Source organism: Chiloscyllium plagiosum, unplaced genomic scaffold, assembly GCF_037043375.1.
Source record: "Chiloscyllium plagiosum isolate Xiang-an unplaced genomic scaffold, Cpla_swu_hap1 HiC_scaffold_3, whole genome shotgun sequence".
NCBI lineage: Eukaryota > Metazoa > Chordata > Chondrichthyes > Orectolobiformes > Hemiscylliidae > Chiloscyllium > Chiloscyllium plagiosum.
The window spans coordinates 136,634,038-136,660,441 of record NW_028270141.1 but is presented as its reverse complement, the minus strand read 5'-3'; the positions used below and the strand labels follow the sequence as shown (position 1 = coordinate 136,660,441).

At 61.2% G+C, this 26,404-nt stretch overlaps 1 protein-coding gene across 2 annotated transcripts in view; it reads right to left on the bottom strand.

The window, feature by feature from the left end:
• Positions 1-26,028, bottom strand: part of anapc1 (anaphase promoting complex subunit 1) — a 214,837-nt gene extending 188,809 nt beyond the window's left edge. Inside the window, exons 1-2 of one of the 2 annotated variants that reach the window (XM_087983726.1) lie at positions 25,873-26,028; positions 5,697-5,936 (exon numbers count right to left, since the gene is read on the bottom strand). In XM_087983726.1, coding sequence (XP_087839852.1) covers positions 5,697-5,909 — 213 coding nt within the window. In that variant the 5' untranslated portion in view covers positions 5,910-5,936; positions 25,873-26,028. The remainder of the gene's footprint in view (positions 1-5,696; positions 5,937-25,872) is intronic. The other variant, XM_087983718.1, reaches the window with a different exon arrangement.
• Positions 26,029-26,404: the final 376 nt, after the last annotated feature.

Genomic DNA, 26,404 nt, shown 5'->3' with positions numbered 1-26,404 from the left:
AAGGAAAACCAAATGAGCTTTTACAGCATCCCAGAAGTTATGAACTGGAAGTTCATTAACATATCAATAAACTTTTTTACAATTTTACAATACATGCTGTGCTCAAGCATTATAGTATTACATATTTCATTTCAATAATTTTCAGTGTTAAGAGGGACCAGATGAATGATGAAAGCAGGGCGGGGGGGGAGGAGGAGAGGGCTTCATGCTCATTCTTTGTGCCTTCAGTAACAATCCTAAATTTAGGAACCGGTTCCTGGTTTATTAACCAGTTACTATTTGCAACAACGTGCATTATCTCATGCCGACAATGTAGTAAAACATCCCAAGGTCCTTTGAAGAAATATTATCAAACAAAATTCAACTCCAAGCCACATAAAGAGATATTAAGTCTAAAGATTTAAATCTTGCACAAGGCTTCAGGGATCACTTTCAATAAGGGGAGAAAGGTACTGAAGGGCAGAAAGGTTTAGGAAGGAAATTCCAGAGTCTAGGTAATGAAAAGGCTCCTTACGGTGGAACTTCTTAAGTACCACATGTGCAATAGGTTAGAAGTGCAAAGGTAATATCATCATCAATTCATAAGATAAGCAGGCTAAAGACAACACGTCCAAGTTTGCTAATTGCACAAAATAGTAAAAAGTTTGTGCGAAGATTTGTAGCTCGGGTGCTCGTTGTTGTGGTTCTGTTCACCGAGCTGGAAGCTTTTGTTGCAAACGTTTCGTCCCCTGGCTAGGCGACATCATCAGTGCTTGGGAGCCTCCTGCGAAGCGCTTCTTTGATGTTTCCTCCGGTGTTTATAGTGGTCTGTCCCTGCCGCTTCCAGTTGTCAGTTTCAGCTGTCCGCTGTAGTGGTTGGTATATTGGGTCCAGGTCGACGTGTTTGTTGATGGAGTTTGTGGATGAATGCCATGCCTCTAGGAATTCCCTGGCTGTTCTCTGTCTGGCTTGCCCTATGATAGTAGTGTTGTCCCATTGGTATCTTCAAGTAGTTGTTGTGCTTTTTGGATGTAATCAGATTTATCTAGGATGACCGTCATTCTGCCTTTATCTGCTGGTAGTATGATTATGTTATTATCGTTTCTTAGTGATAGTAAAAATGTGAGTTGAGAGAATCATGCAAATATGGAAATGAGGAGCAGGAGCAGGCATTTAAACTTTCAAGCCGGCTCTGCTCTTTCATAGGATTGTGGCTGATCATCTACGCCCACATCCCCCCCCCCCCAGAAAAGATGTTCTGGCTATGGAGGGAGTACAAGACTGATTCTTGGGATGGCAGGACCAAAGTATGAAGAGACATTGGATCAGTTAGGACAATATTCACTGGAGTTAAGAAGAGTGAAGGGTGGGATCTCAGAGAAACCTACAAACTTCTAACAAGACTGGACAGGGTTAATGCAGGAAGGATGTTCCTGATGACTGGAGCATGCAGAACTGGGGGTCACAGTCTGAAGATCTGCAGTGAACCATTCAGGGTTGAGATCAGGAGAATTTATTTCACCCAGACAGTGGTGAGCATGTGGAATTCTCTGCCACAGAAAGCATCTGAGGCCAACGCATTACATGTTTTCAACAAGGAGTTAGATAATTGTTCTTAGAGCTAAAGGAATCAAAGAGAATGGGGCAAAAGTGGGAACAGGGTAGAGGAGTGGATGAAGAGTCGTATCATATTGAACAGCAGAGCTGGCTAGAAGAGGAGAAAGGCATACTCTTGCTCCTACTTTCCATGTCTCCAGTGTAGTTATATGGCTGGCCCAGATCAGTCTTTGGTCAATGATACCAGGATGTTGGTAGGGGGGGATTCAGCAATGTTAGTCCCATTGAATGTAGAGAAGTGATGGTCAGATGCCCTCTTGTTGAAGATGGAAGCTGGCTTGCAGTTGGGTGGCATATTTGTTACTTGCCACTTTCCAGCCCAAGCCTAAAGAAGGTAAAGCAGTCTGATGAGCCAAATAGCCTACTTGTGCTACACTTTCCTTAATTCCTGTGCAGATTAGCCCACCAAGCCTGCTCCACCATTCAATAAGGTCATGCCTGATCTGATTATAGTCAAAGCCTCCTTTTCCTGCTGCATACACTTTCCCATTATTCTCAGTGAGTTTCGAGCTGGAGGAGGTGAGTGATGGGGAAAGGGGTGAACGATTTCAAAAGAAGGATAAAACAGTTCAAATCAAGGTCCTGTCTGATAGTGAGGACAATTCAGGTATGTAAGCACAGCGGGGGGGGGGGGGGAGGGGGAGGGGGGGGGCAGGTAATAGTCAACTCTAGTGGGAGCAAAAGAACCATTGAAAAGTTTCAGGAGGGCTTGAGCCGCGCCAGGGAAGGTTCTGGGTGCTATCACCGAGGAGGAGGTAGGTAATCTTGCCATTCAAAATCACACAACACCAGGTTATAGTCCAACAGGTTTATTTGGAAGCACTAGCTTTCAGAGTGCCGTTCCTTCATTGGTCATTTACAACCTAGTGTTGTGTGATTTTTTAACTTTGTACACCCCAGCCCAACACCGGCACCTCCAAATCAATTTTGCTAGTCGTACAGGTATGTGGTCAGAAATTCAGCTCAGGGACAAAATATTTGCTCTACCTACCACTGCCACATGGTGGCAGTACTGCGTGATACATTGTAGCAACTCCTTTGATCACATTGGCTAAACCCTCAACCTCTCCCAACTCAAAAGACAAAGGCAGCAGAACAATGAGAGGACCATCGCCTGGAAACTCCTCTCTAACCCACACACCACCCAAACTTGGTACAATTTGGAGATACTGGTGTTGGACTGGGGTGGACAAAGTTAAAAATCGAGGTAAAAACAATGAATGCAGATGCTGGAATCCAGATTCTGGATCGGTGGTGCTGGAAGAGCACAGCAATTCAGGCAGCATCCGACGAGCAGCAAAATCGACGTTTCGGGCAAAAGCCCTTCATCAGGAATAAAGGCAGAGAGCCTGAAGCGTGGAGAGATAAGCTAGAGGAGGGTGGGGGTGGGGAGAAAGTAGCATAGAGTACAATAGGAGAGTGGGGGAGGGGATGAAGGTGGGGGAAGGGGAAATGAGGAAACTGTTGAAGCCCACATGGATGCCCTGGGGTTGAAGTGTTCCGAGGCGGGAGATGAGGCGTTCTTCCTCCAGGCGTCTGGTGGGGAGGGAGCGGCGGTGAAGGAGGCCCAGGACCTCCATGTCCTCGGCAGAGTGGGAGGGGGAGTTGAAATGTTGGGCCACTGGGCGGTTTGGTTGATTGGTGCGGGTGTCTCGGAGATGTTCCCTGAAGCGATCTGCTAGTAGGTGCCCAGTCTCCCCAATGTAGAGGAGACCGCATCGGGAGCAACGGATACAATAAATGATATTGGCGGATGTGCAGGTAAAACTTTGATGGATGTGGAAGGCTCCTTTAGGGCCTTGGATAGAGGTGAGGGAGGAGGTGTGGGCGCAGGTTTTACAGTTCCTGCGGTGGCAGGGGAAAGTGCCAGGATGGGAGGGTGGGTCGTAGGGAGGCGTGGACCTGACCAGGTAGTCACGGAGGGAACGGTCTTTGCGGAAGGCGGAGAGGGGTGGGGAGGGAAATACATCCCTGGTGGTGGGGTCTTTTTGGAGGTGGCGGAAATGTCGGCGGATGATTTGTTTTATGCGGAGGTTTGTAAGGTGGAAGGTGAGCACCAGGGGCGTTCTGTCCTTGTTACGGTTGGAGGGGTGGGGTCTGAGGGCGGAGGTGCGGGATGTGGATGAGATGCGTTGGAGGGCATCTTTAACCACGTGGGAAGGGAAATTGCGGTCTCTAAAGAAGGAGGCCATCTGGTGTGTTCTGTGGTGGAACTGGTCCTCCTGGGAGCAGATACGGCGGATGCGGAGGAATTGGGAATATGGGATGACATTTTTTGCAAGAGGTAGGGTGGGAAGAGGTGTAATCCAGGTAGCTGTGGGAGTCGGTGGGTTTGTAAAAAATGTCAGTGACAAGTCGGTCGTCACTAATGGAGATGGAGAGGTCCAGGAAGGGGAGGGAGGTGTCAGAGATGGTCCAGGTAAATTTAAGGTCAGGGTGGAATGTGTTGGTGAAGTGGATGAATTGCTCAACCTCCTCGCGGGAGCACGAGGTGGCGCCAATGCAGTCATCAATGTAGCGGAGGAAGAGGTGGGGAGTGGTGCCGGTGTAATTACGGAAGATCAACTGTTCGACATAGCCAACAAAGAGACAGGCATAGCTGGGGCCCATACGTGTGGGCCCATAGCTGGGGCCCATACACTTCCTCCAGACCAAAGGGGTAGCAATTTCCCTGGCCAGACACCCCTTGAAATAACAAAAAAAAACAAGTTTGGAAATTGCTCAGGTCAGTCTCAGACAGTTTCCAGGAAGAAGGATGGAGTTGGTTACTCGGAAGTGAAGTTCATGCTAAGAACAGAAAATACCAGCCTCAACCCTGCCATCATTAAACTGGAGCACAGTTTTGCTCATAATGTACTGGATGTCAAATAGTAGTCTGAAAATATGGTGGAAGCGGCAGGGTTCAGGGAGCTGGTGGCGAGGCAAAGTCATGCACACAGCCCAGTGCTGTGTCTTCAGATGCTGTCACCAAGGAGCTGCATGGAAATCAGACATAAGAAGGGGGCCAAGGCTAGATGTTTCGATGATTCCCAAGATAATGCCAAGAGAGCAGAAAGAATCATTGAATCCGTACAGTGCAGGGAGAGACCATTTAGCCCATCGAGCCCACAGCGACCCTCCAAAGAGCATCTAGCCCTGAACCCAACACCCACGTTATCCACTTAACTCTGCATTTCCCATGGCTCATCCACCTAGCCTGCAAATCTTTGGACCGTGGGACGAAATCAGAGCTCCCGGTGGAAACCCCTGCAGATACGGGGAGAAGTGCAAACTCCACACAGTCACCCAAGAGTGGAATTGAACCCGGCTCCCTGTAAGGCAGCAGTGCTAACCATTGAACCCAGATTTCCTGGCCTACACGTATCCTTCAGTAGACAGGCAGGAGGCTGGAAGATCACAGCAAGCCAGGCAGCATCAGGAAGTGAAGAATTCGACATTTCGGGCGTAACCCTTCTTCAGGACAGGGGGGGGTGGGGGGGTGTAGGGGGAGCTGCAGATAACCCGGGTGGTGGGGGCAGGGTGGTGAAGTGGGGATAGGTGAAGACAGATAGAGAGTGAGTGCAACCTGGTTGGTCAGTGGGAGGAATGAATCCGGTAGATGGCTGGGAGGGAAGGGATGGGGACGGGGTTGGGGAGGTATTTGAAATGCTGCCTGGCTTGCTGTTTTCGTCCAACCGCCTGCCTGTCTACTTTGGATTCCACCGTCTGCAGTTTTTTTTTGTCTCTAACACTTATCCTACAGCTATTGTCACTAAACCAGTCATTATCATCGGTCCATGACTGTAGAATCTTTTTGCATGTTGGATGCCATAATTACTGCACAGCAAGATGGCATTGGGTGTACAATGATGTGGGACACAAAAGTTGTGAAAAAAGTGACATAAATCTAATTTACTTCCATTACTAGTCATTTTTCCATCCAGTATGCTTTTGATAATCTCATAATCCACAAATCCAACTGTAACTTGGAAATTGGACCAATGCCTTGTACAAGTGCAAAATCTTTATAATAAAGCCTTTGGTAACCTACTGCAGAACATGTTACTTCCTCACTTTAGGGGCTATACTGATTACTCTAGATGAGATTTCCAATCCTGTACCTTCTGTTTCTCATGGATTGTAACTTCTCTCAGTGATCCCACCAATCCTGCGTCACCATCCGAGGACCACAGTTCCGAAGCAGGCTGCAGCTGCCGAAGCTGAAGATTTGTGGCATTAGGGTGGCGCCTGCAGTGGTCACGGCCAAACGGAACAAACTCCTGCATTTCCCCTGCTGCAATCATCGTTACCCTCTCTTCATAGACGTTCGACATGGGTTCCAGATATCAGCATTATTTCTGCTTGAAGAAAGGCAGCGATTTAAGAAAAGCTAAAATTCAAGGCACGGCCTGTGCAGGCAGCAACGTAATTCAAATTTTAGAAAAGCGAAGAACTGAAATCACTAAAGATTGCGTTCGACAAGGTTCCCCATGGGAGACTGATTAGTAAGGTTAGATCTCACAGAATACAGGGAGAACTAGTCATTTAGATACAGAACTGGCTCAAAGGTAGAAGGCAGAGGGTGGTGGTGGAGGGTTGTTTTTCAGACTGGAGGCCTGTGACCAGTGGAGTGCCACAAGGATCAGTGCTGGGTCCACTACCTTTTGTCATTTACATAAATGATTTGGATGCGAGCATAAGAGGTACGGATGGTAAGTTTGCAGATGACACCAAAATTAGAGATGCAGTGGACAGCGAAGAGGGTTACCTCAGATTACAACAGGATCTGGACCAGATGGGCCAATGGGCTGAGAAGTGGCAGATGGAGTTTAATTCAGATAAATGCGAGGTGCTGAATTTTGGGAAAGCAAATCTTAGCAGGACTTATACACTTAATGGTAAGGTCCTTGGGAGTGTTGCTGAACAAAGAGACCTTTGAGTGCAGGTTCCTTGAAAGTGAAGTCGCAGGTAGATAGGATAGTGAAGAAGGCGTTTGGTATGGGAACTTCAGTACAGGAGTTGGGAGGTCATGTTGCGGCTGTACAGGACATTGGTTAGGCCACTGTTGGAATATTGCGTGCAATTCTGGTCTCCTTCCTATCGGAAAGATGTTGTGAAACTTGAAAGGGTTCAGAAAAGATTTACAAGGATATTACCAGGGTTGGAGGATCTGAGCTATAGGGAGAGGCTGAACAGGCTGGGGCTGTTTTCCCTGGAGTGTGGGAGGCTGAGGGGTGACCTTATAGAGGTTTACAAAATTATGAGGGGCATGAATAGGATAAATAGACAAAGCCTTTTCCCTGGGGTCAGGGAGTCCAGAACTAGAGGGTATAGGTTTAGGGTGAGAGGGGAAAGATATGAAAGAGACCTAAGGGGCAACTTTTTTACGCAGAGGGTGGTACGTGTATGGAATGAGCTGCCAGAGGATGTGGTTGGGGCTGGTACAATTGCAACATTTAAAAGGCATTCGGATGGGTATATGAATAGGAAGGGTTTGGAGGGATATGGGCCGGGTGCTGGCAGGCGGGTCTAGATTGGATTGGGATATCTGGTCGCATGGACAGGTTGGACCGAAGGGTCTGTTTCCATGCTGTACATCTCTATGACTCTATCCGAAACAAATATTAAATGCTGGATAAACCCAGGTCTGGCAGGATTTATGGACAGAGAAACAGAGTGAATGTTTTCAGTCCAGTGACCCTTCTTCACAACAATAGAACAATTGATGCAGAAGAGGGGGAATCGAGGGAAAGACCAAAAAATGGGAAATTTCAGGAGACACTGGGAGTGTGGGGAGGGGGTGCAATGGGAGATACGGGGAAAGGTAACTAAGCGGGGGGGGGGTGATATGTTGGCGGCGCAGTGAGCAGGAATATACAGGGGGTTATGGGGAGGAGGATCTGCGTGGGGAGAGGGGAGACAGAGAGGTGATAAAGGGGTGTGGGGGGGTGGAGAGAGATGTGAGGGGTCCAGAGAGATGCGGGGGTGGTGGGGGTAGTTGCAAGGGGGTGGGATGCAGGGTGGATGCAGGGGGTTGGGCAAGATGTGGTGGAGAGTGGGGAAAGGGGGGGAGACATGGGGTGAGGGTGGGGAGAGATGTGGGAGGGAAGAGTAGATGTTGGTGGGGACAGGTGAGGGGGATGGGGGGAGACGTGGGGGGGAGGGAGAGATGTGAGGGGGTGGAGGGAGAGATGTGAGGGGGTGGGGGGAGAGATGTGAGGGGGTGGGGGGAGAGATGTGAGGGGGTGGGGGGAGAGATGTGAGGGGGTGGGGGGAGAGATGTGAGGGGGGTGGGGGGAGAGATGTGAGGGGGGTGGGGCGGAGATGTGAGGGGGGTGGGGCGGAGATGTGAGGGGGGTGGGGCGGAGATGTGAGGGGGGTGGGGCGGAGATGTGAGGGGGGTGGGGCGGAGATGTGAGGGGGGTGGGGCGGAGATGTGAGGGGGGTGGGGTGGAGATGTGAGGGGGGTGGGGTGGAGATGTGAGGGGGTGGGGTGGAGATGTGAGGGGGTGGGGTGGAGATGTGAGGGGGTGGGGTGGAGATGTGAGGGGGTGGGGTGGAGATGTGAGGGGGTGGGGTGGAGATGTGAGGGGGTGGGGTGGAGATGTGAGGGGGGGGTGGAGATGTGAGGGGGGTGGGGCGGAGATGTGAGGGGGGTGGGGGGAGATGCGAGGGGGGTGGGGGGAGATGCGACGGGGGTGGGGGGAGATGCGACGGGGGTGGGGGGAGATGCGACGGGGGTGGGGGGAGATGCGACGGGGGTGGGGGGAGATGCGACGGGGGTGGGGGGAGATGCGACGGGGGTGGGGGGAGATGCGACGGGGGTGGGGGGAGATGCGACGGGGGTGGGGGGAGATGTGACGGGGGTGGGGGGAGATGCGACGGGGGTGGGGGGAGATGCGACGGGGGTGGGGGGAGATGCGACGGGGGTGGGGGGAGATGCGACGGGGGTGGGGGGAGATGCGAGGGGGGTGGAGGGAGTTGTGGGAGGAGATGTGAGAGGGATGGGTGAGATGTGGAGGTGTGGGGGAAGATGTGAGGGGGGTGGGGGAAGCTGTAAGGGGGGTGGGAGGAAATGTGAGGAGGAGTGGGGGGAGATGTGACAGGTGTGGGGGAGATGTGAGGGGGTGGGGGGAGATGTGAGGGGGTGGGGGGAGATATGAGGGGGTGGGGGGTGTGGGGAGATGTGAGGGGGTGGGGGTGTGTGGGGAGATGTAAGGGGGTGGGGGTGGGTGGTGTGGGGAGATGTGAGGGGGGTGGGGGGATGTGGGGAGATGTGAGGGGGGTGGGGTGAGTTGTGGGGGGGGCGGAGTTGTGGGGGGGCGGAGTTGTGGGGGGTGGGGGGATGTGGGGAGATGTGAGGGGGGTGGGGTGAGTTGTGGGGGGGGCGGAGTTGTGGGGGGGCGGAGTTGTGGGGGGTGGGTGGAGTTGTGGGGGGTGGGCGGAGTTGTGGGGGGTGGGCGGAGTTGTGGGGGTTGACGGGGAGATGTGAGGGGGTGAGGGGGAGATGTGGGGGGGTGAGGGGGAGATGTGAGGGGGTGGGGGCTGTGGGGTGATGTGAGGGGAGAGGGGGGGTGTGGGGAGGTGTGGGGAGATGTGAGGGGGTGGGGGGTGTGGGGAGATGTGAGGGGGGTGGGGGGATGTGGGGAGATGTGAGGGGGGTGGGGGGATGTGGGGAGATGTGAGGGGGGTGGGGTGAGTTGTGGGGGGGGCGGAGTTGTGAGGGGTGGGCGGAGTTGTGGGGGGTGGGCGGAGTTGTGGGGGGTGGGCGGAGTTGTGGGGGTTGAGGGGGAGATGTGAGGGGGTGGGGGGGAGATGTGGGGTGTGGGGGGAGATGTGGGGTGTGGGGGGAGATGTGGGGGGTGGGGGGAGATGTGGGGGGTGGGGGGAGATGTGGGGGGTGGGGGGAGATGTGGGGGGTGGGGGGAGATGTGGGGGGTGGGGGGAGATGTGGGGGGTGGGGGGAGATGTGGGGGGTGGGGGGAGATGTGGGGGGTGGGGGGAGATGTGGGGGGTGGGGGGAGATGTGGGGGGTGGGGGGAGATGTGGGGGGTGGGGGGAGATGTGGGGGGTGGGGGGAGATGTGGGGGGTGGGGGGAGAGACGTGGGGGGGAGAGACGTGGGGGGGAGAGACGTGGGGGGGAGAGACGTGGGGGGGAGAGACGTGGGGGGGAGAGACGTGGGGGGGAGAGACGTGGGGGGGAGAGACGTGGGGGGGAGAGACGTGGGGGGGAGAGACGTGGGGGGGAGAGACGTGGGGGGGAGAGACGTGGGGGGGAGAGACGTGGGGGGGAGAGACGTGGGGGGGAGAGACGTGGGGGGGAGAGACGTGGGGGGGAGAGACGTGGGGGGGAGAGACGTGGGGGGGAGAGACGTGGGGGGGAGAGACGTGGGGGGGAGAGACGTGGGGGGGAGAGACGTGGGGGGGAGAGACGTGGGGGGGAGAGACGTGGGGGGGAGAGACGTGGGGGGGAGAGACGTGGGGGGGAGAGACGTGGGGGGGAGAGACGTGGGGGGGAGAGACGTGGGGGGGAGAGACGTGGGGGGGAGAGACGTGGGGGGGAGAGACGTGGGGGGGAGAGACGTGGGGGGGAGAGACGTGGGGGGGAGAGACGTGGGGGGGAGAGACGTGGGGGGGAGAGACGTGGGGGGGAGAGACGTGGGGGGGAGAGACGTGGGGGGGAGAGACGTGGGGGGGAGAGACGTGGGGGGGAGAGACGTGGGGGGGAGAGACGTGGGGGGGAGAGACGTGGGGGGGAGAGACGTGGGGGGGAGAGACGTGGGGGGGAGAGACGTGGGGGGGAGAGACGTGGGGGGGAGAGACGTGGGGGGGAGAGACGTGGGGGGGAGAGACGTGGGGGGGAGAGACGTGGGGGGGAGAGACGTGGGGGGGAGAGACGTGGGGGGGAGAGACGTGGGGGGGAGAGACGTGGGGGGGAGAGACGTGGGGGGGAGAGACGTGGGGGGGAGAGACGTGGGGGGGAGAGACGTGGGGGGGAGAGACGTGGGGGGGAGAGACGTGGGGGGGAGAGACGTGGGGGGGAGAGACGTGGGGGGGAGAGACGTGGGGGGGAGAGACGTGGGGGGGAGAGACGTGGGGGGGAGAGACGTGGGGGGGAGAGACGTGGGGGGGAGAGACGTGGGGGGGAGAGACGTGGGGGGGAGAGACGTGGGGGGGAGAGACGTGGGGGGGAGAGACGTGGGGGGGAGAGACGTGGGGGGGAGAGACGTGGGGGGGAGAGACGTGGGGGGGAGAGACGTGGGGGGGAGAGACGTGGGGGGGAGAGACGTGGGGGGGAGAGACGTGGGGGGGAGAGACGTGGGGGGGAGAGACGTGGGGGGGAGAGACGTGGGGGGGAGAGACGTGGGGGGGAGAGACGTGGGGGGGAGAGACGTGGGGGGGAGAGACGTGGGGGGGAGAGACGTGGGGGGGAGAGACGTGGGGGGGAGAGACGTGGGGGGGAGAGACGTGGGGGGGAGAGACGTGGGGGGGAGAGACGTGGGGGGGAGAGACGTGGGGGGGAGAGACGTGGGGGGGAGAGACGTGGGGGGGAGAGACGTGGGGGGGAGAGACGTGGGGGGGAGAGACGTGGGGGGGAGAGACGTGGGGGGGAGAGACGTGGGGGGGAGAGACGTGGGGGGGAGAGACGTGGGGGGGAGAGACGTGGGGGGGAGAGACGTGGGGGGGAGAGACGTGGGGGGGAGAGACGTGGGGGGGAGAGACGTGGGGGGGAGAGACGTGGGGGGGAGAGACGTGGGGGGGAGAGACGTGGGGGGGAGAGACGTGGGGGGGAGAGACGTGGGGGGGAGAGACGTGGGGGGGAGAGACGTGGGGGGGAGAGACGTGGGGGGGAGAGACGTGGGGGGGAGAGACGTGGGGGGGAGAGACGTGGGGGGGAGAGACGTGGGGGGGAGAGACGTGGGGGGGAGAGACGTGGGGGGGAGAGACGTGGGGGGGAGAGACGTGGGGGGGAGAGACGTGGGGGGGAGAGACGTGGGGGGGAGAGACGTGGGGGGGAGAGACGTGGGGGGGAGAGACGTGGGGGGGAGAGACGTGGGGGGGAGAGACGTGGGGGGGAGAGACGTGGGGGGGAGAGACGTGGGGGGGAGAGACGTGGGGGGGAGAGACGTGGGGGGGAGAGACGTGGGGGGGAGAGACGTGGGGGGGAGAGACGTGGGGGGGAGAGACGTGGGGGGGAGAGACGTGGGGGGGAGAGACGTGGGGGGGAGAGACGTGGGGGGGAGAGACGTGGGGGGGAGAGACGTGGGGGGGAGAGACGTGGGGGGGAGAGACGTGGGGGGGAGAGACGTGGGGGGGGAGAGACGTGGGGGGGAGAGACGTGGGGGGGAGAGACGTGGGGGGGAGAGACGTGGGGGGGAGAGACGTGGGGGGGAGAGACGTGGGGGGGAGAGACGTGGGGGGGAGAGACGTGGGGGGGAGAGACGTGGGGGGGAGAGACGTGGGGGGGAGAGACGTGGGGGGGAGAGACGTGGGGGGGAGAGACGTGGGGGGGAGAGACGTGGGGGGGAGAGACGTGGGGGGAGAGACGTGGGGGGAGAGACGTGGGGGGAGAGACGTGGGGGGAGAGACGTGGGGGGAGAGACGTGGGGGGAGAGACGTGGGGGGAGAGACGTGGGGGGAGAGACGTGGGGGGAGAGACGTGGGGGGAGAGACGTGGGGGGAGAGACGTGGGGGGAGAGACGTGGGGGGAGAGACGTGGGGGGAGAGACGTGGGGGGAGAGACGTGGGGGGAGAGACGTGGGGGGAGAGACGTGGGGGGAGAGACGTGGGGGGAGAGACGTGGGGGGAGAGACGTGGGGGGAGAGACGTGGGGGGAGAGACGTGGGGGGAGAGACGTGGGGGGAGATGTCAGGAGGGGGGGAGATGTGAGGGGGGGGAGATGTGGGGGGAGAGACGTGGGGGGAGATGTCAGGAGGGGGGGAGATGTGAGGGGGGGGAGATGTGGGGGGGGGAGATGTGGGGGGGGGGGGAGATGTGAGGGGGGGGGAGATGTGAGGGGGGGGAGATGTGAGGGGGGGGAGATGTGAGGGGGGGGAGATGTGAGGGGGGGAGATGTGAGGGGGGGGAGATGTGAGGGGGGGGTGTGAGGGGGGGGATGTGAGGGGGGGGGAGATGTGAGGGGGGGGGTGACGTGGGGGGGGAGACGTGTGGGGGGAGACGTGTGGGGGGAGACGTGGGGGGGGAGACGTGGGGGGGGAGACGTGGGGGGGGAGACGTGGGGGGGGGAGACGTGGGGGGGGAGACGTGGGGGGGGAGACGTGGGGGGGGAGACGTGGGGGGGGAGACGTGGGGGGGGAGACGTGGGGGGGGAGACGTGGGGGGGGAGACGTGGGGGGGGAGACGTGGGGGGGGAGACGTTGGGGGGGAGACGTTGGGGGGGAGACGTGGGGGGGGAGACGTGGGGGGGGAGACGTGGGGGGGGAGACGTGGGGGGGGAGACGTGGGGGGGGAGACGTGGGGGGGGAGACGTGGGGGGGGGAGACGTGGGGGGGGAGACGTGGGGGGGGAGACGTGGGGGGGGAGACGTGGGGGGGGAGATGTGAGGGTGGATGATGTGAGGCGGGGAGATGTGAGGCGGGGAGATGTGAGGCGGGGAGGTGTGAGGAGGCGGGGAGGTGTGAGGAGGGGGGCAGATGTGAGGGGGGGGAGATATGAGGGGGGGGAGATGTGAGGGGGGGGAGATGTGAGAGGGGGATGATGTGAGGGGGGGGATGTGACGGGGGGAGATGTGACGGGGGGGAGATGTGAGAGGGGAGATGAGGGGGCGATGATGTGGGGGGGGGGGAGATGTGAGGGGGTGGGGTGGAGATGTGAGGGGGTGGGGTGGAGATGTGAGGGGGTGGGGTGGAGATGTGAGGGGGTGGGGTGGAGATGTGAGGGGGTGGTGGAGATGTGTGGGGGGTGGGGCGGAGATGTGAGGGGGGTGGGGCGGAGATGTGAGGGGGGTGGGGCGGAGATGCGACGGGGGTGGGGGGAGATGCGACGGGGGTGGGGGGAGATGCGACGGGGGTGGGGGGAGATGCGACGGGGGTGGGGGGAGATGCGACGGGGGTGGGGGGAGAGGCGACGGGGGTGGGGGGAGAGGCGACGGGGGTGGGGGGAGATGCGATGGGGGGGAGATATGAGGGGGGGGAGATGTGAGGGGGGGGAGATGTGAGGGGGGGGATGATGTGAGGGGGGATGTGACGGGGGGAGATGTGACGGGGGGAGATGTGACGGGGGGGAGATGTGAGGAGGAGGGGAGATGTGAGGAGGGGGGGAGATGTGAGGAGGGGGGGGAGATGTGAGGAGGGGGGGAAGATGTGAGGAGGGGGGGAGATGTGAGGAGGGGGGGAGATGTGAGGAGGGGGGGAGATGTGAGGAGGGGGGGAGATGTGAGGAGGGGGGGGGAGATGTGAGGAGGGGGGGGAGATGTGAGGAGGGGGGGAGATGTGAGGAGGGGGGGAGATGTGAGGAGGGGGGGAGATGTGAGGAGGGGGGGAGATGTGAGGAGGGGGGGAGATGTGAGGAGGGGGGGAGATGTGAGGAGGGGGGGAGATGTGAGGAGGGGGGGAGATGTGAGGAGGGGGGGAGATGTGAGGAGGGGGGGAGATGTGAGGAGGGGGGGAGATGTGAGGAGGGGGGGAGATGTGAGGAGGGGGGGAGATGTGAGGAGGGGGGGGAGATGTGAGGAGGGGGGGAGATGTGAGGAGGGGGGGAGATGTGAGGAGGGGGGGAGATGTGAGGAGGGGGGGAGATGTGAGGAAGGGGGGGAGATGTGAGGAGGGGGGGGAGATGTGAGGAGGGGGGGAGATGTGAGGAGGGGGGGGAGATGTGAGGGGGGGGAGATGTGAGGAGGGGGGGGAGATGTGAGGAGGGGGGGGAGATGTGAGGAGGGGGGGGAGATGTGAGGAGGGGGGGGAGATGTGAGAAGGGGGGCGATGTGAGGAGGGGGGGAGATGTGAGGAGGGGGGGAGATGTGAGGAGGGGGGGAGATGTGCGGGGGGGCAGATGTGCGGGGGGGAGATGTGCGGGGGGGAGATGTGCGGGGGGGAGATGTGCGGGGGGGAGATGTGCGGGGGGGAGATGTGCGGGGGGGAGATGTGCGGGGGGGAGATGTGCGGGGGGGAGATGTGCGGGGGGGAGATGTGCGGGGGGGAGATGTGCGGGGGGGAGATGTGCGGGGGGGAGATGTGCGGGGGGCAGATGTGCGGGGGGCAGATGTGCGGGGGGCAGATGTGCGGGGGGGAGATGTGCGGGGGGGAGATGTGCGGGGGGGAGATGTGCGGGGGGGAGATGTGCGGGGGGGAGATGTGCGGGGGGGGGAGATGTGCGGGGGGGGAGATGTGCGGGGGGCAGATGTGCGGGGGGCAGATGTGCGGGGGGCAGATGTGCGGGGGGCAGATGTGCGGGGGGCAGATGTGCGGGGGGCAGATGTGCGGGGGGCAGATGTGCGGGGGGGAGATGTGCGGGGGGGAGATGTGCGGGGGGGAGATGTGCGGGGGGGAGATGTGCGGGGGGGAGATGTGCGGGGGGGAGGTGTGCGGGGGGGAGGTGTGCGGGGGGGAGGTGTGCGGGGGGGAGGTGTGCGGGGGGGAGGTGTGCGGGGGGGAGGTGTGCGGGGGGGAGGTGTGCGGGGGGGAGGTGTGCGGGGGGGAGGTGTGCGGGGGGGAGGTGTGCGGGGGGGAGGTGTGCGGGGGGGGAGGTGTACGGGGGGGTGGTGTGCGGGGGGGAGGTGTGCGGGGGGGAGGTGTGCGGGGGGGGAGATGTGAGGGGGGGGGAGATGTGAGGGGGGGGGAGATGTGAGGGGGGGAGATGTGAGAGGGGGATGATGTGAGGTGGGGAGATGTGGGGGGGGAGATGTGAGGGGGGGAGATGTGAGGCGGGGAGATGTGAGAGGGGGGGAGATGTGAGGGGGGGAGATGTGAGGGGGGGGAGATGTGAGGGGGGGGAGATGTGAGGGGGGGAGATGTGAGGGGGGGGAGATGTGAGGGGGGGGGGAGATGTGAGGGGGGGGGAGATGTGAGGGGGGGAGATGTGAGAGGGGGATGATGTGAGGCGGGGAGATGTGAGAGGGGGGGAGATGTGAGGGGGGGAGATGTGAGGGGGGGGAGATGTGAGGGGGGGGGAGATGTGAGGGGGGGAGATGTGAGGGGGGGGAGATGTGAGGGGGGGGGAGATGTGAGGGGGGGAGATGTGAGAGGGGGATGATGTGAGGTGGGGAGATGTGGGGGGGGAGATGTGAGGGGGGGATGATGTGAGGGGGGGATGATGTGAGGGGGGGATGATGTGAGGGGGGGATGATGTGAGGGGGGGATGATGTGAGGGGGGGATGATGTGAGGGGGGGATGATGTGAGGGGGGGATGATGTGAGGGGGGGATGATGTGAGGGGGGGATGATGTGAGGGGGGGATGATGTGAGGGGGGGAGGGGGGGATGATGTGAGGGGGGGATGATGTGAGGGGGGGATGATGTGAGGGGGGGATGATGTGAGGGGGGGATGATGTGAGGGGGGGATGATGTGAGGGGGGGATGATGTGAGGGGGGGATGATGTGAGGGGGGGATGATGTGGGGGGGGGATGATGTGGGGGGGAATGATGTGGGGGGGGGGGATGATGTGAGGGGGGGATGATGTGAGGGGGGGATGATGTGAGGGGGGGATGATGTGAGGGGGGGATGATGTGAGGGGGGGATGATGTGAGGGGGGGATGATGTGAGGGGGGGGATGATGTGAGGGGGGGATGATGTGAGGGGGGGATGATGTGAGGGGGGGATGATGTGAGGGGGGGATGATGTGAGGGGGGGATGATGTGAGGGGGGGATGATGTGAGGGGGGGATGATGTGAGGGGGGGATGATGTGAGGGGGGGATGATGTGAGGGGGGGATGATGTGAGGGGGGGATGATGTGAGGGGGGGATGATGTGAGGGGGGGATGATGTGAGGGGGGGATGATGTGAGGGGGGGATGATGTGAGGGGGGGATGATGTGAGGGGGGGATGATGTGAGGGGGGGATGATGTGAGGGGGGGATGATGTGAGGGGGGGATGATGTGAGGGGGGGATGATGTGAGGGGGGGATGATGTGAGGGGGGGATGATGTGAGGGGGGGATGATGTGAGGGGGGGATGATGTGAGGGGGGGATGATGTGAGGGGGGGATGATGTGAGGGGGGGATGATGTGAGGGGGGGATGATGTGAGGGGGGGATGATGTGAGGGGGGGATGATGTGAGGGGGGGATGATGTGAGGGGGGGATGATGTGAGGGGGGGATGATGTGAGGGGGGGAGATGTGAGGAGGGGGGGAGATGTGAGGAGGGGGGGAGATGTGAGGAGGGGGGAAGATGTGAGGAGGGGGGAAGATGTGAGGAGGGGGGAAGATGTGAGGAGGGGGGAAGATGTGAGGAGGGGGGAAGATGTGAGGAGGGGGGAAGATGTGAGGAGGGGGGAAGATGTGAGGAGGGGGGAAGATGTGAGGAGGGGGGAAGATGTGAGGAGGGGGGAAGATGTGAGGAGGGGGGGAAGATGCGAGGGTGTGGGGGAGATGCGAGGGTGTGGGGGAGATGCGAGGGTGTGGGGGAGATGCGAGGGTGTGGGGGAGATGCGAGGGTGTGGGGGAGATGCGAGGGTGTGGGGGAGATGCGAGGGTGTGGGGGAGATGCGAGGGTGTGGGGGAGATGCGAGGGTGTGGGGGAGATGCGAGGGTGTGGGGGAGATGCGAGGGTGTGGGGGAGATGCGAGGGTGTGGGGGAGATGCGAGGGTGTGGGGGAGATGCGAGGGTGTGGGGGAGATGCGAGGGTGTGGGGGAGATGCGAGGGTGTGGGGGAGATGCGAGGGTGTGGGGGAGATGCGAGGGTGTGGGGGAGATGCGAGGGTGTGGGGGAGATGCGAGGGTGTGGGGGAGATGCGAGGGTGTGGGGGAGATGCGAGGGTGTGGGGGAGATGCGAGGGTGTGGGGGAGATGCGAGGGTGTGGGGGAGATGCGAGGGTGTGGGGAAGATGCGAGGGTGTGGGGAAGATGCGAGGGTGTGGGGAAGATGCGAGGGTGTGGGGAAGATGCGAGGGTGTGGGGAAGATGTGAGGGGGTGGGGGTGAGTTGTGAGGGGGGTGGAGGAAGATGTGAGGGGGTGCGGCAAGATGTGAGGGGGGTGAGGGGAGATGTGAGGGGGTTGAGGGGATATGTGGGCGGGTGGAGGGATATGTGGGCGGGGTGGTGGAGGTGGGGGGTTGGGGGAGTTGTGAGGGGGGGTGGGGAGAGTCGTGAGGGGGGTGGGGAGAGTCGTGAGGGGGGTGGGGAGAGTTGTGAGGGGGTGTGGGGAGAGTTGTGAGGGGGTGTGGGGTGAGTTGTGAGGGGGTGTGGGGTGAGTTGTGAGGGGGGTGGGGGGAGATGTGGGGGGTTGGGGGGAGTTGTGAGGGGGGTGGGGGAGGTGGGGAAGATGTGGGGGAAGAGGTGGGGGAGGTGGGGGAAGAGGTGGGGGAGGTGGGGGAAGAGGTGGGGGAGGTGGGGGAAGAGGTGGGGGAGGTGGGGGAAGAGGTGGGGGAAGAGGTGGGGGAAGATGTGGGGGAGGTGGGGGGAGATGTGGGGGAGGTGGAGGGAGATGTGGGGGAGGTGGGGGGAGATGTGGGGGAGGTGGGGGGAGATGTGGGGGAGGTGGGGGGAGATGTGGGGGAGATGTGGGGGAGGTGGGGGGAGATGTGGGGGAGGTGGGTGGAGATGTGGGGGAGGTGGGTGGAGATGTGGGGGAGGTGGGGGGAGATGTGGGGGAGGTGGGGGGAGATGTGGGGGAGGTGGGGGGAGATGTGGGGGAGGTGGGGGGAGATGTGGGGGAGGTGGGGGGAGATGTGGGGGAGGTGGGGGGAGTTGAGAGTGGGGTGGGGTTGAGGGGTGGTGTTGTGAGGGGGGTTGGGGCAGTTGTGTGTTGGGTGGGGAAGAGATATGAGGGGTGTGGGGGGAGTTGTGAGGGGGGTGGGGGGAGACGCGAGGGGGGTGGGGGGAGACGCGAGGGGGGTGGGGGGAGACGCGAGGGGGGTGGGGGGAGACGCGAGGGGGGTGGGGGGAGACGTGAGGAGGGTGGGGGGAGTTGTGGGGGAAGATGTGAGTGGGGGTGGGGGAAGATGTGAGTGGGGGTGGGGAAAGATGTGAGGGGGGTGGGGAAAGTTGTGAGGGGGCGTGGGGGAAGATGTGAGGGCGGGTGGGGTAGATGTGAGGGCGGGTGGGGGTAGATGTGAGGGCGGGTGTGGGTAGATGTGAGGGCGGGTGGGGGAAGATGTGAGGGCGGGTGGGGGAAGATGTGAGGGCGGGTGGGGGAAGATGTGAGGGCGGGTGGGGGAAGATGTGAGGGCGGGTGGGGGAAGATGTGAGGGCGGGTGGGGGAAGATGTGAGGGCGGGTGGGGGAAGATGTGACGGGGGTGGGGGAAGATGTGACGGGGGTGGGGGAAGATGTGACGGGGGTGGGGGAAGATGTGACGGGGGTGGGGGAAGATGTGACGGGGGTGGGGGAAGATGTGAGGCGGGCGGGGAAAGTGGTGAGGTGGGTGGGGGGAGTTATGGGGGCTGGGGGGAGATGTGGAGGGTGTGGGGGGAGTTGTGAGGGGGGTGGGGGGGAGCTGTGAGAAGGTGTGGATGAGATGTGAGGGGGGTGGATGAGATGTGAGGGGGTGGATGAGATGTGAGGGGGGTGGGGGGGGAGTTGTGAGGGCAGGTGGGGGGAGATGCGGAGGGGGGAGATGCGGAGGGGGGAGATGCGGGGGGGGGGGAGATGCGGGGGGGGGGGAGATGCGGGGGGGGGGGAGATGCGGGGGGGGGAGAGATACGGGGGGGGGAGATGCGGAGGGGGGGGAGATGCGGAGGGGGGGGAGAAGCGGAGGGGGGGGAGATGCGGAGGGGGGGGAGATGCGGGGGGGGGGAGATGCGGAGGGGGGGGGAGATGCGGAGGGGGGGGGAGATGCGGAGGGGGGGGAGATGCGGGGGGGGGGAGATGCGGGGGGGGGGGAGATGCGGGGGGGGGGGGAGATGCGGGGGGGGGGGAGAGATGCGGGGGGGGGAGATGCGGAGGGGGGGGAGATGCGGAGGGGGGGGAGAAGCGGAGGGGGGGGAGATGCGGAGGGGGGGGAGATGCGGGGGGGGGGGAGATGCGGAGGGGGGGGGAGATGCGGAGGGGGGGGGAGATGCGGAGGGGGGGGAGATGCGGAGGGGGGGGAGATGCGGAGGGGGGGGAGATGCGGGGGGGGGGGAGATGCGGGGGGGGGGGGGAGATGCGGGGGGGGGGGAGATGCGGAGGGGGGGGGAGATGCGGACGGGCGATGCGGAGGGGGGGGAGATGCGGAGGGGGGGGGAGATGCGGAGGGGGGGAGATGCGGAGGGGGGGGGAGATGCGGAGGGGGGGGAGATGCGGAGGGGGGGGGAGATGCGGAGGGGGGGGAGATGCGGAGGGGGGGGGAGATGCGGACGGGGGGAGATGCGGAGGGGGGGGGGAGATGCGGAGGGGGGGGAGATGCGGAGGGGGGGGAGATGCGGAGGGGGGGGAGATGCGGAGGGGGGGGAGATGCGGAGGGGGGGGAGATGCGGAGGGGGGGGAGATGCGGAGGGGGGGGAGATGCGGAGGGGGGGGAGATGCGGAGGGGGGGGAGATGCGGAGGGGGGGGGAGATGCGGAGGGGGGGGAGATGCGGAGGGGGCGGGAGATGCGGACGGGGGGGGGAGATGCGGACGGGGGGAGATGCGGGGGGGGGGAGATGCGGACGGGGGGAGATGCGGGGGGGGGGAGATGCGGGGGGGGGAGATGCGGGGGGGGGAGATGCGGGGGGGGGGGAGATGCGGGGGGGGGGGAGATGCGGGGGGGGGGGGTGAGATGCGGGGGGGGGGGGGGGAGATGCGGGGGGGGGAGATGCGGGGGGGGGGAGATGCGGGGGGGGGGGAGGCGGGGGGGAGATGCGGGGGGGGGGAGATGCGGGGGGGGAGATGCGGGGGGGGAGATGCGGGGGGGAGATGCGGGGGGGAGATGCGGGGGGGAGATGCGGGGGGGAGATGCGGGGGGGAGATGCGGGGGGGGAGATGGGGGGGGGGAGATGGGGGGGAGATGGGGGGGGAGATGGGGGGGGAGATGGGGGGAGATGGGGGGGTAGATGTGGGGGGGGTAGATGTGAGGGTGTAGATGTGAGGCGGGGTGTTGTGAGGCGGTGTGTTGTGAGGGGTAGATGTGGGGGGGTAGATGTGGGGGGGTAGATGTGGGGGGGTAGATGTGGGGGGGTAGATGTGGGGGGGTAGATGTGGGGGGGTAGATGTGGGGGGATAGATGTGGGGGGATAGATGTGGGGGGATAGATGTGGGGGGATAGATGTGGGGGGATAGATGTGGGGGGATAGATGTGGGGATTGGTGTTGTGGGGGGTGGATGTGGGGGGTGGATGTGGGGGGTGGATGTGGGGGGTGGATGTGGGGGGTGGATGTGGGGGGTGGATGTGGGGGGTGGATGTGGGGGGTGGATGTGGGGGGTGGATGTGGGGGGTGGATGTGGGGGGTGGATGTGGGGGGTGGATGTGGGGGGTGGATGTGGGGGGTGGATGTGGGGGGTGGATGTGGGGGGTGGATGTGGGGGGTGGATGTGGGGGGTGGATGTGGGGGATAGATGTGGGGGGTAGATGTGGGGATTGGTGTTGTCGGGGGGGGTAGATGTGGGAATTGGTGTTGTGGGGGGTTGACGTAGGGATTGGTGTTGTGGGGGGTTGATGTGGGGATTAGTATTGTGGGGGGGTAGATGTGGGGATTTGTGTTGCGGGGGTGATGTGGGGGTAGATGTGGGGATTGGTGTTGTTGGGGGTAAATGTGGGGATTGGTGTTGTGGGGTGGTAGATGTGGGGATTGGTGTTGTGGGGGGTAGATGTGGTGGGTAGATGTGGGGGGATAGATGTGGGGGGATAGATGTGGGGGGATAGATGTGGGGGGATAGATGTGGGGGGATAGATGTGGGGGGCTAGATGTGGGGGGCTAGATGTGGGGGGCTAGATGTGGGGGGCTAGATGTGGGGGGCTAGATGTGGGGGGCTAGATGTGGGGGGCTAGATGTGGGGGGCTAGATGTGGGGGGCTAGATGTGGGGGGATAGATGTGGGGGGATAGATGTGGGGGGATAGATGTGGGGGGATAGATGTGGGGGGATAGATGTGGGGGGATAGATGTGGGGGGATAGATGTGGGGGGATAGATGTGGGGGGATAGATGTGGGGGGATAGATGTGGGGGGATAGATGTGGGGGGATAGATGTGGGGGGATAGATGTGGGGGGATAGATGTGGGGGGATAGATGTGGGGGGATAGATGTGGGGGGATAGATGTGGGGGGATAGATGTGGGGGGATAGATGTGGGGGGATAGATGTGGGGGGATAGATGTGGGGGGATAGATGTGGGGGGTAGATGTGGGGGGTAGATGTGGGGGGTAGATGTGGGGGGTAGATGTGGGGGGTAGATGTGGGGGGTAGATGTAGGGGGTAGATGTGGGGGGTAGATGTGGGGGGTAGATGTGGGGGGTAGATGTGGGGGGGTAGATGTGGGGGGTAGATGTGGGGGGTAGATGTGGGGGGTAGATGTGGGGGGTAGATGTGGGGGGTAGATGTGGGGGGTAGATGTGGGGGGATAGATGTGGGGGGATAGATGTGGGGGGTAGATGTGGGGGGTAGATGTGGGGGGTAGATGTGGAGGGTAGATGTGGGGGGTAGATGTGGGGGATAGATGTGGGGGATAGATGTGGGGGATAGATGTGGGGGATAGATGTGGGGGATAGATGTGGGGGGTAGATGTGGGGGGTAGATGTGGGGGATAGATGTGGGGGGTAGATGTGGGGGATAGATGTGGGGGATAGATGTGGGGATTGGAGTTTTTGGGGGGGTAGATGTGGGGGGTAGATGTGGGGGGTAGATGTGGGGGGTAGATGTGGGGGATAGATGTGGGGGATAGATGTGGGGGGTAGATGTGGGGGATAGATGTGGGGGGTAGATGTGGGGGGTAGATGTGGGGGGTAGATGTGGGGGATAGATGTGGGGGATAGATGTGGGGGATAGATGTGGGGATTGGAGTTTTTGGGGGGGTAGATGTGGGGATTGGTGTTTTTGGGGGGGTAGATGTGGGGATTGGTGTTGTGGGGGGGTAGATGTGGGGATTTGTGTTGCGGGGGGTGATGTGGGGGGTAGATGTGGGGATTGGTGTTGTGGGGTGGTAGATGTGGGGATTGGTGTTGTGGGGGGTAGATGTGGGGGGTAGATGTGGGGATTGGTGTTGTGGGGGGTAGATGTGGGGGGTAGATGTGGGGGGATAGATGTGGGGGGATAGATGTGGGGGGATAGATGTGGGGGATAGATGTGGGGGATAGATGTGGGGATTGGAGTTTTTGGGGGGGTAGATGTGGGGATTGGTGTTTTTGGGGGGGTAGATGTGGGGATTGGTGTTGTGGGGGGGTAGATGTGGGGATTTGTGTTGCGGGGGGTGATGTGGGGGGTAGATGTGGGGATTGGTGTTGTGGGTTGGTAGATGTGGGGATTGGTGTTGTGGGGGGATAGATGTGGGGATTGGTGTTGTGGGGGGATAGATGTGGGGATTGGTGTTGTTGGGGGTAAATGTGGGGATTGGTGTTGTGGGGTGGTAGATGTGGGGATTGGTGTTGTGGGGGGTAGATGTGGTGGGTAGATGTGGGGGGATAGATGTGGGGGGATAGATGTGGGGGGATAGATGTGGGGGGATAGATGTGGGGGGATAGATGTGGGGGGATAGATGTGGGGGGATAGATGTGGGGGGCTAGATGTGGGGGGCTAGATGTGGGGGGCTAGATGTGGGGGGATAGATGTGGGGGGATAGATGTGGGGGGATAGATGTGGGGGGATAGATGTGGGGGGATAGATGTGGGGGGATAGATGTGGGGGGATAGATGTGGGGGGATAGATGTGGGGGGATAGATGTGGGGGGATAGATGTGGGGGGATAGATGTGGGGGGATAGATGTGGGGGGATAGATGTGGGGGGATAGATGTGGGGGGATAGATGTGGGGGGATAGATGTGGGGGGATAGATGTGGGGGGATAGATGTGGGGGGTAGATGTGGGGGGTAGATGTGGGGGGTAGATGTGGGGGGTAGATGTGGGGGGTAGATGTGGGGGGTAGATGTGGGGGGTAGATGTGGGGGGTAGATGTAGGGGGTAGATGTGGGGGGTAGATGTGGGGGGTAGATGTGGGGGGTAGATGTGGGGGGTAGATGTGGGGGGGTAGATGTGGGGGGTAGATGTGGGGGGTAGATGTGGGGGGTAGATGTGGGGGGTAGATGTGGGGGGTAGATGTGGGGGGATAGATGTGGGGGGATAGATGTGGGGGGTAGATGTGGGGGGTAGATGTGGGGGGTAGATGTGGGGGGTAGATGTGGGGGGTAGATGTGGGGGGTAGATGTGGGGGATAGATGTGGGGGATAGATGTGGGGGATAGATGTGGGGGATAGATGTGGGGGATAGATGTGGGGGGTAGATGTGGGGGGTAGATGTGGGGGATAGATGTGGGGGGTAGATGTGGGGGATAGATGTGGGGGATAGATGTGGGGATTGGAGTTTTTGGGGGGGTAGATGTGGGGGGTAGATGTGGGGGGTAGATGTGGGGGATAGATGTGGGGGATAGATGTGGGGGATAGATGTGGGGGATAGATGTGGGGGATAGATGTGGGGGATAGATGTGGGGGGTAGATGTGGGGGGTAGATGTGGGGGATAGATGTGGGGGATAGATGTGGGGGATAGATGTGGGGGATAGATGTGGGGATTGGAGTTTTTGGGGGGGTAGATGTGGGGATTGGTGTTTTTGGGGGGGTAGATGTGGGGATTGGTGTTGTGGGGGGGTAGATGTGGGGATTTGTGTTGCGGGGGGTGATGTGGGGGGTAGATGTGGGGATTGGTGTTGTGGGGTGGTAGATGTGGGGATTGGTGTTGTGGGGTGTAGATGTGGGGGGTAGATGTGGGGATTGGTGTTGTGGGGGGTAGATGTGGGGGGTAGATGTGGGGGGATAGATGTGGGGGGATAGATGTGGGGGATAGATGTGGGGGATAGATGTGGGGATTGGAGTTTTTGGGGGGGTAGATGTGGGGATTGGTGTTTTTGGGGGGGTAGATGTGGGGATTGGTGTTGTGGGGGGGTAGATGTGGGGATTTGTGTTGCGGGGGGTGATGTGGGGGGTAGATGTGGGGATTGGTGTTGTGGGTTGGTAGATGTGGGGATTGGTGTTGTGGGGGGATAGATGTGGGGATTGGTGTTGTGGGGGGATAGATGTGGGGATTGGTGTTGTGGGGGGATAGATGTGGGGATTGGTGTTGTGGGGGGATAGATGTGGGGGGATAGATGTGGGGGGATAGATGTGGGGGGATAGATGTGGGGGGATAGATGTGGGGGGATAGATGCGGGGGGATAGATGCGGGGGGATAGATGCGGGGGGATAGATGCGGGGGGATAGATGCGGGGGACAGATGTGGGGGACAGATGTGGGGATTGGTGTTTTTGGGGGGGGTAGATGTGGGGGGTAGATGTGGGGATTGGTGTTGTGGGGGCTAGATGTGGGGGCTAGATGTGGGGGGTAGATGTGGGGGGTAGATGTGGGGATTGGTGTTTTTGGGGGGGTAGATGTGGGGATTGGTGTTGTGGGGGGTTGATGTGGGGATTTGTGTTGCGGGGGGTGATGTGGGGTGTAGATGTGGGGATTGGTGTTGTTGGGGGTAAATGTGGGGATTGGTGTTGTGGGGTGGTAGATGTGGGGATTGGTGTTGTGGGGGGTAGATGTGGGGGATAGATGTGGGGGATAGATGTGGGGGATAGATGTGGGGGATAGATGTGGGGGATAGATGTGGGGGATAGATGTGGGGGATAGATGTGGGGATTGGTGTTGTCGGGAGGGTAGATGTGGGGATTGGTCTTGTGGGGTGTTGAGGGGGGGTGTTGAGGGGGTGTGTTGTGGGGGGGTGTTGTGGGGGGGTGTTGTGGGGGGGTGTTGTGGGGGGTGTTGTGGGTGGGTGTTGTGGGGGGTGTTGTGGGGGGTGTTGTGGGGGGGGTGTTGAGGGGGTGTTGTGGGGGGGTGTTGTGGGGGGGTGTTGTGGGGGGGTGTTGTGGGGGGGTGTTGTGGGGGGGTGTTGTGGGGGGGTGTTTTGTGCGGGTGTTATGGGGGGGGTGTAGAGCTGGGATATCAGGAGAAGGGGGTAACTGGGTAAAGAGGGAACTTGCGATTCGGGGGATGATGAGAAAGTTTATGTTTCTATCATTATTATTATAAAAGACGACCAAACTAACCTGGTAAAATAACGAGTGAAATTTCCAGTGACCGTTTCTCTGCGACCATCCGCCTCTGAATTTTGAAATCCTGGAATCTGATTTTTGCTCCGAATCCGCGCCAAAAGCAAAATTCACTTAAAATCCGGATTGAAGGTTCAGATGGGCGCCGCCATCTTGGACTCCCATCAGTCACTGCGCTGGGTGTGCGCAAGCGCATTCGAACCAAGCGACAAAGCGCCATCTGCTGGTGATGGGAGAGAGTAACTGACAAAATGCATCTGTTCTGTCCCCAGTGTCTTTGAGAGGTTGAGACCTATGACTCTCAGCAATCTTTGAAGCACATTCCTTTCTCTCTGCAGGACTTTTCCCTTCAATCTCTCTTTGGTGTCAATCTATCAGAGGTAGAAACCCTAACATGACCACACTCTATCCACTCTTCTGAGGTGAACTGTTGACTATTACCTGATTCTGAGATATCTAATAGGCTAAATCTAATCGGCTAAAACAAACATTTGCTTGATTTCTCACAGCATGCTGCATGTAGCAAGTG